This window comes from Hippocampus bargibanti, linkage group LG16 (assembly GCF_051943395.1).
Source record: "Hippocampus bargibanti isolate YZ-2025 linkage group LG16, ASM5194339v1, whole genome shotgun sequence".
Taxonomy (NCBI): domain Eukaryota; kingdom Metazoa; phylum Chordata; class Actinopteri; order Syngnathiformes; family Syngnathidae; genus Hippocampus; species Hippocampus bargibanti.
Genome location: NC_142749.1, coordinates 11026054 through 11036097, shown reverse-complemented (window position 1 = coordinate 11036097; position 10044 = coordinate 11026054). Strand labels below are relative to the sequence as shown.

At 40.1% G+C, this 10044-nt stretch overlaps 1 protein-coding gene across 3 annotated transcripts; it reads right to left on the bottom strand.

Moving 5' to 3' along the window:
* Positions 1–60: 60 nt before the first annotated feature.
* Positions 61–8398, bottom strand: plac8l1 (PLAC8 like 1). Of its 3 annotated transcripts, XR_016117916.1 has the most exons (5): positions 7497–7627; positions 6262–6479; positions 6052–6188; positions 4572–4805; positions 61–102 (listed from the first exon to the last, which is right to left on the bottom strand). XR_016117916.1 is itself a non-coding variant. In XM_089017557.1 (4 exons), the coding sequence occupies exons 1-4, from the start codon at positions 7520–7522 to the stop codon at positions 4674–4676; spliced, it is 513 nt and encodes a 170-aa protein (XP_088873683.1). In that variant the 5' UTR covers positions 7523–7627; the 3' UTR covers positions 3773–4673. The 3 variants fall into 3 exon arrangements, 2 of the variants coding, with proteins under 2 accessions (XP_088873683.1, XP_088873684.1); XM_089017557.1 differs by lacking the exon at positions 61–102 and having other exon boundaries at positions 3773–4805; XM_089017558.1 differs by lacking the exons at positions 61–102; positions 4572–4805 and adding an exon at positions 4879–5887 and having other exon boundaries at positions 7497–8398.
* Positions 8399–10044: the final 1646 nt, after the last annotated feature.

The following is a 10044-nucleotide window of genomic DNA, read 5'->3' as shown; positions in this document are numbered from 1 at the left end:
TTCACTTTGAAGCTATTACATGAAAGGAGAAGAGATTGCACCTTCAAAAGAGACTTTCACCCTCTAAGATTTTCTTCACAAGCCAAACTGGCTCCAGCTAGCCTGCGGACATAAGAGACGTTAGCGGCCAACTCAATCTATTCAAATAACACAACAATGCACACATGTCTGTCACTCATTAACTTAGCATATGTCTGTCTTCATTAACCTGAGTGTGACATTCTAGTCAGTTTATTTATCTCAAGTACTGCAAGCTCCCGCCCCTCCTCCTCCCATATAAAACTTTTTATAGCTGTGCAGTGTGGGACCTATCGATAGATCCATGAAGTGGTGCTAATTACCCCATTTTGAACTCCACTTCCTCTGCTGGCCTTTCAGTTTCATTTCCGTGTCTGAAAGTGCCATTTGCGCTGCACAAGTAATAAGTTCTGTATACGAGTGTGCGTAGTGTGTATACGGTACTCCACTGAATAGCAGGTCGCCCCGGTGATCAAAGTGATAAATGTGAACCTCTGCTTCATGATTTCGGCGCTGTTTGGCTTCATTTCTTGCTACTTTATTCTAACGCAGGGGTGAATGGGAAAAATATTATGCACATCCATTCCAAAAACAAAATGGTTACTTGATGAGTTCTGCTTCGCATTATCTGTTTTTTTATACACTGACAACATATTTTATAAATACAAATAGTTTTATTCAACCATCCATCTGTATGTATGCATGAATCTAACTTGCGTGCAATTGTGAGTGTGTGTGTGCGTGCGTGTCAGAGAGAGCAAGCGAATGAGCCAGATACAGAGAGAGACAGAAAGACAAGACAAGCAGAAGGAGACATAGGAAGGGCAGTTTGCAACTAAAGACTGTCAGTGAGGAAACGATATGAACAGTGTGTGCGTGTCTATAAAGCCCAGGTGTTGAATGTTGTATCACCAGGGGAGCAAAACTGTTCCAGTTTTTCAGATTTGACCTCACTTTACCCTTTGTAACTCGTTCACTGCCAGATGTGTGAAAATGTGTCCACTCGAATGACAGGGTTTTCGTCATTGTAACTCGAATTCCAGGACATAAAGAATATTGAGTTTTAGGACTACATAAACATTAAATGCAACGTAAGAAACCTTATACTCTCTTCTTTCATCAGAAAAAAACTAGTTAATTCCTAAATTGTATGGGTCTGGAGTTATATGACCTTGAAATGAGGGTGGTTGTCCAAAGCACAATGAAATACATATTGGTTTATATAGGGCTTTAACAACAGCTGAAACTGGAACAGAGCGCTAACATGGAAAAAAGAAAATTCTGCCCTCTTGTGAAAAGGAAAAAACATTGCCAGAGGCCACGGCCAGCGCTTTATCGGCACCCAAGCATGAAAAAACAAACCACGGATAAGTTTGGGAATTGCGCTCTACATCATATTTTAAATTCTGAATTGGTGAATGGCAGTGAATGAGTTAATTAGCACAGGTGGCTAAATGATGAGAACTGAAATGTTGAAAAATGTTCATGCTACCCTGCCACATTTTTTTTCTATTGGCAGAAGTCAACGAGGTTAGTCGCTAGCTGAGCTGTAACCCTAATGAGGATAAGCCCTCAAGTAAATAGATCGCTATTTTTTTTTTGAATGACAAACACAGCATGGAAAGGTGAATGGGGAGGTTAATTTGGGGGGGAAAGAGTCGTAGTTGGCATAGCAGATACTTCTTTGTCACATCATCTTCTTTACAGCAGTGGTGGGTGTGCAACTTGCCGCTCGCGTACGTTCCCCCTTGAGCTGTTTGGATTTCATCTGTTAGCAAGCGGCAAAAGAGTGCAATCGCATCACGGAGTAAATCTAAATTACTCATACACACATTTCCCCAAAGGGTTGTTTTCTATACGCACGTGTACTCCACAACACCCATGCATCTTTGCGTTCTGATGCTTGAAAAGTGCAGGAAGCAATATGAGCGTACACGTTTTATGGTCCGCCTGCTGACTTCAGATGCGCCATGACTGCTTCAAATCTTGACCTCTTCTCCCTCTGTGGGATACTGATCTGACCAGCACACTGGACTGACGACTGCTCCCTCTGGGCAGCTTCACTCCTTATGATTATTATGAGAAAACAGTGTCTATTCACATCTGCAGCATGACTGCCCCCTGATGGCTGAGTAGGTGTGTGTGCGTGTGCGTGTGCGTGTGTGTGTGTGTGTGTGTGTGTGTGTGTGTGTGTGTGTGTGTGTGTGTGTGTGTGTGTGTGTGTGTGTGTGTGTGTGTGTGTGTGTGTGTGTGTGTATGTTCCCAAACCACAGTGCAGCAGCTGGCAGTTCCCAAAAGTGGGTTGAAAATTCCCTAATTCCCCAATATCTCATTTTTTTTTATTTACAGCCCTGACTGTCAGAATCCATTTATGAAACCACAAATGGGGGATATGGGAGGACCCCGCCCAAAAAAAACAAATATTCTATGTTTTGGATGATTTTTTTTTTTTTGTGGTATTTCCGTGTCACCATTTTGGTAATGAATCACTTTTGCAATCAAAGAGGGATTGGGCAAACTCTCCAAATTCTAAATTGGAACATGAAATATGGTTTTAACTCATTCACTGTAAGACGAAAAATTTTGAGCCCATTTCCACACAGAGCTTTGTCGCCATCGTCTGCCTTTTTTCGGTGTGACATTTCCCCCCTGATGCCTCAAAATGACACAGCATAAATTATTTAATCAATTGCAAACATGGATGTTATCCTCTTCAGAACTATTTGAATCATATTCATAACTGGATGAGTAATGAGAAAGCATGTTCTCCGAATTTGAAGCCATTGTTTTGATTCTCGAGCAAGGCAAGACGTCTTGGTGTGACACCACGAACAAGGGGGCGGGACCTTCTGAAACGGGCCACTTCCGGTTTCAATTTTTTGCCGTTTCAGCACACTTTGTCATTTTTATTGGTGTTTTGCATTTGACTAAAAATATACTGCGTGTTTTGGGTATTTTAGATGCAATAAAACGTTTTTCTGATGTCAGTTAGGAAACAAAAAAGTGATGTCGGTTGTCCTTTAATTGATGTGGGCTGTTGCATTACATCTTCTTTGTTTGTGTTATGATCTCACATCTACAACATTCTGATCTTTCCTCCTGGCTCATAATTATTGCCACGAGTGGGCAGTAACGTATGTCCATGTAGAAAGATGATCACAGTCTAATACCTCAATACACTTCAAAATCTGTGATTCAGTGAGAGAGCAGAAAGTGAGTCACAATATGGCGAGTTAACCGTATCTAATATTTTCTCCTACTAAACGTCAGGAATGTGACTTTCCAGGAATTATTTGCCTGGTTGGCAGCTACCTCCACGAGATAGGAATAAATGCCATGTTTGCCCTTTGAGCGCCCATCTGCTTTGTGTATAATGATGTTTTCACACGCTTAAGGTGAAAAGCTTGCTGGCCGGCATTTCAAATTAGGGGAGGTGCGGCAATGAGGATTAACAATGTGATAGAATGCCTGCAAGGTGCGAACACGGGGGGCGGGGGGTTCAAGCAGGCACAACAGCAAGCATAAACTTTAAAAGTGGTTTTCGACTGCAGTTGGGGTTGTGATGCCGTGGCTCATGAGTATCCCCTGTCCATTTTTTTTCATTTTTTTTGTAAGGGATTTGTTTTGGTTTCAAGACCAATCCTGGAATTTGAAAATGGGTATGTAGACTTTTTATATCCTCTGTATTGGCCCTGCCCAACTTTGCGGCTTCCACACTTGATCTCACCACCCTCATGTACTAGAGAGAAAGATTACATTTAATGTGTCAGATGACCTTTGGCGTAAAAGACAAAAATCCAAAAGCTCAGACCTGAAAAATCCATAAAACATCACAATGCGGCAGCTGCAAAAGATTATGAGGCTCAGATCTCTGAGCGTGTAGTAAAATGATACAGATAAAAACTTTTTTAGCTTTGAATTTTGATGAAAAACAGTCAAAATTCATTATGTTGAAGACTGTATCCACTCATCAAAAGCACTTGTCTTTCAAAAATTTGAAATGCATTTGTTGAACAGTTTAAACTTTGCTTGCTAACTGACTCGTGTTGGTATGGCAAGGTCCACAACCTGCTCATAAAAAATAAAAAAAGCGAACAAGTCACTATGTCATTGTCCTCCCTGTTAGGAAGCTCACATAATTTATTTTGCCATTTATTTATATGGACTTTGTCTTCATTTATGACAAATTTATGGCACCAACATTTCATCCACTTCATAATATGAACATGAAGTTCAGTGGGAATTTTTTCGAGGTCGCGCATTTTGCAAAGACAATAAGTAATATAGATGAATGGAGTTTTAATGACACTGGCTACATTCAGTTAAGTTGTCCTGATACTTGTCCTTGGTATGTTGACAATAAGGGAAACAAGATTGGAAAATGTAACAAAAGTAATAATCATTATTCATTACGATTGACATTGACAGTTAGTGTGCTATCCTTGATAAAGACGTAGATGTGACAATACATTTGACTGTGACTGTACATGTGACTACACATGAAATGTGACTGTACATGTGACTACACATGACTGCAACAAACTGGACTGTACCTAGTGAAGCAATATGGGCTTCCATCAGGGACCCTCAGAACCAACATTGCTGAGAAATGTGCAAGATGTTCACGGTAAGGTCTGGCGGCTGGTGGTCCCAAGTCAAGTGCATTCCAGCGTGGTGGTTACATGGTACGTCCGAACCAGGGTCCGCTGCTTCATTTCTCGCACCATTTGACACACGGCCAGGGAGTAACAGCAACACACTGCGCTCCAGTCATTGCACAAGTTACCCTGTGGAAGGCAACAACCTGTTTTGTAGTTCATCCCGTACAGCCCCCCCACCCTGACACAAGTGTTCTTTTGGCTGGACAATTAAAAAAAATTAACTCATTCACTGCCCTTCCCGAATTTATTTGGGAATTGAAAATATGATATGGAGCGCCATTCACAAATTTGTTCAGGTTTTGTTTTTAATTGCGGGGAGTGCCGATAGTGCTGGTCAGACCGCTGGCAATATTTTTCTCTCCCAGCATTTGCCTTTTGTACAGCCAAACTTACTTTCACGTCATATTACTCCAGAGTCCAGACCTATATGACTTAGAAATTAACTCTTTTTTTTACTGATGAAGAAGAAGAGAGTCTAAGGTTTCTTATGCCGCCTTGAATCTTTGTGTAGTCCTAAAACTCAAGATTCTGGCACTGGAGTGGACACATTGTCTGGCAGTGAATGAGTTCAAAAGGGAAAAGTTAAACGTGTATGTTTGGTGACTTCTTTTGGGATGCACATTGTATTTATCACATATCATTTTTCCCTGCTTGTAAATTTGAGAGAGAAAAAAAAGAGTACAGTATATGTTTTTTTAATATGTATCGCTGTCATACATCTTAAGTTTCAGAAATCAGGAGATTTTCGTGCTGGCGGCTCTGTGGTGCGTTAAAATATGAACGTTACAAAAGTATAAATTAGAAGTAAATAAAACACAAAAATGCTTTCATTGTTTATTTATACATTCTATTAGTATGAAAATGTATTTTGTTTTTCGCATTTTCTTTTGTTTCACTTTACAAATTAACTGTTTGTCTATTTTGTCAATAGTTGCTTTAAAAAGTAAGTATTGTGAGTATTGTGGTCAAAATCGGGAGTCTTCCGACTTAACATGTATGCCCTTTAAGTCTGTACCAAATGGGCCACGGACCAGCAACAGGCCGCAGACCAAAGGTTGGCGACCACTGCTTTACAACAGTAAAGATTGTTACATTATTGTAAATTTATGTTTGAGCATCATATTCTTTCATGTTTTGATGACCCAATTTAAATTATTTTGTTTAATAATTGTTTAGACCTGTTTTGTGTGTTGTTGGCTTCTGGTTGGCTGTTAAAGGGAAAGAAGGAAGTGATTTGGTTACCGTGGGTGTGTTTTCGACCGAAATCTTTTCAATAAAGCTGCATTCAAAAATCAGTCCGACTCTCCTTTTGCCGTTTTGAAAAGAGGAGCCAATCATTCCAAAAAACCTTCGTTCTATATTTTCAACTCACTCGTATCTTGTACCGCTCCCTGATTGCGACCCTCATAGCGAACGTAGACCCGGGCAGCAGAGGAAAACAGAGGCACTCGCCATATTGATTAGCTAGACTCAGGTCCAAACAACATGGCGCCACAGCACCGACGACACCTAAGTTAGAACAACATCCCTTCAAAACCTTGCGATTAAATAAGGACAATAACACGCGCAAAACAGTGGTTACATGTGCATTTGTCTTCGCAGATGTCAAACAGGCCGCTACTCCAGTCGCCGCCCGTCTGCGTAATGGTGGTGACGTTTGTCTTGGTGAGCCCCAAACCGGGCTGAGTCAATGCCACTGCGCTCTTGTAAGGGTCGTTGTTGGCCCTCCAATTCGTCTCACTTGCTGTGGAAAGACATCCATCCCCTTTTTCCTCACATATGGGCCTTGATAATGAAGGTCTACATGCAGGAGATAGTCATGTCAGAATTTTTTTTTACAAAGGCACATAATTTAATAAAAGGCATGTAATAAAACACACTTGTTAAAAATGTCCTTTCATGGACATCAAACTGTCCACTCATTTGTGAATTGTGTTCTTTATTGAGTACATTTCGAGGCATTGCTCTGTTTTACCTCAGTGAATGATTAAAGTATAAAACTAATGAGTGGCTAGATTAATAATAATAATACATTTCATTTCTAAGCGCCTTTCAAAACTCTCAAGGACACTTTACAGTCACATATTTTTTCTGCGGGTGAGCAGCGCCAGTCACACACGCCAGCATTCACTCATCCTCGGAAGAAACAGTGGTGCCTTGCAATCCCAGTTTAATATTGTATGCTCTGCGTCCACCCGAGTAACTAAAATGAATTTGTCCTCAGTAAAATTAACCATAATACCACTCTTTCATTCCACCCCCCCAAAAAAATACAAAAATGTAAATGCATTTTTAACAAAGGGGCATATCACATTAAGTTTTTTTTATCTGTGTTGGTAATTGAATTTTCTGTATTCATGGAACATTTCTAAACAAGATGTTATTTTTCTCAACAGTAAAGCAACAGCAAAGTGAACTGTTTATTTCTCATCCGAGGAAAATGTGAATTCTCTGCATCTCCTCTGCGCATCAAATTTCTGGTTTGTTCACTTATTTTTACTCCTGCTTAAAGGCATTCAATGTAGAGTAAAACCGTTTGAATAAACATTTTGTTATGTTTCATTGCACATTTTTCAGGCCACAAAACCATTGAGCCCTCTCTCAAATATTAAAAAAAGACAGAACTATTAATACAGTACAGTTCTGATACTGTATCTCATTATAATCCAATGATTATCTTATTTGTACATTATGTGCCTAAGGTTGTGCCCCGTGAACTTAACACAAAGAAAGAAATCACACAACTGTTGAGCCAAATACTCTCTTTGCTGTAACGCTGAATGGCAAAGACAGGCAGCTGACAAGGGTAACACTTACTGGTGTGTGATAATGGTCTGCTCCATAACTACAAGCCGCTGCCATCCAGAGAGGAGAGTGAGGCCTGGGAAATGACGAGGAGAAAGAAGTGACACTCACCCCTGTGTGAGGGAGAATGTCAGTGGTAGATAAAGCAGCTCGACGCAAGGCTTGGCAAGGGGGAAAAAAAGCCCGGGCGGCAGAGATAAGTCTTGAGCTGTCCTCTGAAAGAAACACTGCATAGAAAATACACATTGGAGTTAATCTATATCGTATTGAGTACGCCACGACTCAGGTATTACAATCACAAAATGTCAGTCAGCTTTAGAAAACAAAAGTATATCATTAAAAAGAAATGTTGGGGTCAATAATTTGATTAACTCATTCACTGCCAGACATGCAAACATGTGGCCACTCTAGTGCCAGGGTTGGCATTGTCACTTGAATTTCAGGACCCACAGAATATTGGGTTTTAGGACTACATAAACATTCAATTATTTGTTAATTAGTTTTTTTCTTTTGACTTCAAGATGGCGTCGCGAGAGTGGCTGCCTTTCCAGCAGCTCCTGTATTTTGTTTTTCTACTTCTTTCTTTCCTTTCCTCTTCCTTTCATAACTGCTGCTGTGAAATGTAAATTTCTCCACTGTGAGACGAATAAAGGTACATCCAATCCAATCCAATACAGTGTTAGAAACCTGAGAGTCACTTCTTTCATCAGAAAAAAAGAGTTACAGTAAAGTCTCGTTATATCGATATCGGATATATCGATAGTCCCGGTTATATCGATACTATTTCAATGCACGCACGGAGAAAATTACATGCAAACAGGGTCGGATATATCGATAGTCCCGATTATATCGATATTTTTTCGGACTCCCTTGAATATCGATATAGCGAGACTTTACTGTAATTCCTAAATTATATGGTTCTGGAGTTAGATGACCTTGAAATGAGGGTGGCTGTCCAAAATACAATGCAATACATGCATATTGGGTTATATAGAGCTTTAAAAACAGCTGAAGCTGGGACAAAGCGCTAACATGGACAAAAGGCAAATGCTGCCCCCTTGTGGAAAAGAAAAAAATATTGCCAGAGGCCATGGCCAGCGCTTTATCGGCACCCAAGCACAAAAAAAAAACCCCAAAACAAATTCGGGAATAGCGCTCCCTGTCATATTTTCAATTTCCAAATAAATTCAGAAATGGCAGTGAATGAGTTAACAGTTAAACAGTGAATAAATACTAAGTTACCTGTAGGGATTTTTATGACACCAGGCGCCTTCGAACTTGGGGTACTCTTAACGATTTTGAGGTCGCTTGCTCAATGTCTGCAAGTATAAAAAAAGCATCTTCTGCCGCACGGAGGTCACCTGACCCTGACCCTTTTCTCCAACTACCTGACTTGGCTAACATATTGCAGTCCATTTTCAGCCAAGGTGACAAATGCCCCCCCCCCACTACTTCTTTTGGCTTCGGGTTCAGATCCTCAATGGAATCCCTGATGGCAACTTTAACAAGGTTAGCCTCAGTCTAAACGTCGTTCATGAAGTTGGGAAGATGATGTAACAGGCAGTTACTTTTGTGACGTATTATAGCCATTTTGCATTTTGCCATTACTTAAGCATTATAATAAATAACATCATTCTTAATTATCTTTTTAGTGGAACAATTTTGCGGTTTTGGATGATTTTTTTAAACGAAGTATCATATTTTCTGGAATATAAGGCACACCTTCAATGAATAGCATATTTTAAAAGGTTTTCCATACATAAGGGGTGCCTTATAGTGCAGACAATATGGTACTTAGAATGTAGTAGTAAAAGCACAGGTTCCGTTTTCTACGAAACATGAACAGTTTGAAAATATCGCTCATTTATCATTTTAAAGACAATCAAACGTGGTCAATGCAATCAAAAATGGTATGCAAGGGTAAGACATTGTTCATAGTTTTAAATGAGGCCCACACTATGACACATTTCTGATGTGCATGTTCCTTATAAACGCAAAGCAAGTATAAATGTTACACTCACCCTCGGGCAGGAAAACAAAAACTGACTTCGACAAATGAGGTGCAGGCAAGGGGAAAATTGATTCAGGGAGAGAATACCAACAGTTCACCTGCAAAAGGGGATTGATTTGTTATGTTGGCTGTGATATGATGTGACACTTTCTTGTTCAACCCGCTACTCCTCAAATGAAAACAAAATCAAATGTATTAAGAGTTGACACAACATGTTTGGTTTGTATCATAGAAACAAGCATCAGAGGGGAAGACGTTTGAATAATAGCCAACCCCTCAGGCTTAAATATTAATCATGTTCCCTTCGAAGCATCCAAACCACTATGGCGCTCATACCTTGAAGGAATGAAGCGTCTTATTTGGTACTCAACATCACTTTTTTAACATCTTAATGGCATCTCCATCTCTGCAACATCTGCATGTGAAACACATGTATAGCATGCATTGCTATCATCACCCATAGAGCCTTATAGGGGCTCTTGTTAGCTTTTTTTCATTTCGCTGCCACTTTTGGGGCTCAAAGTGCAGCAAACCCTTTCGTTCTACTCC

Excerpts from the sequence above, each read along its gene's own strand:
- plac8l1 (XM_089017557.1), bottom strand. The coding sequence starts at position 7,522 with ATGGAGCAGACCATTATCACACACCA. Across the intron at positions 6,480-7,496 it reads CAGACCATTATCACACACCA|ACCTTCATTATCAAGGCCCA; the intron begins GTAAGTGTTACC and ends TCCTGCATGTAG. Across the intron at positions 6,189-6,261 it reads CTGCGAAGACAAATGCACAT|GTGTCGTCGGTGCTGTGGCG; the intron begins GTAACCACTGTT and ends GTTCTAACTTAG.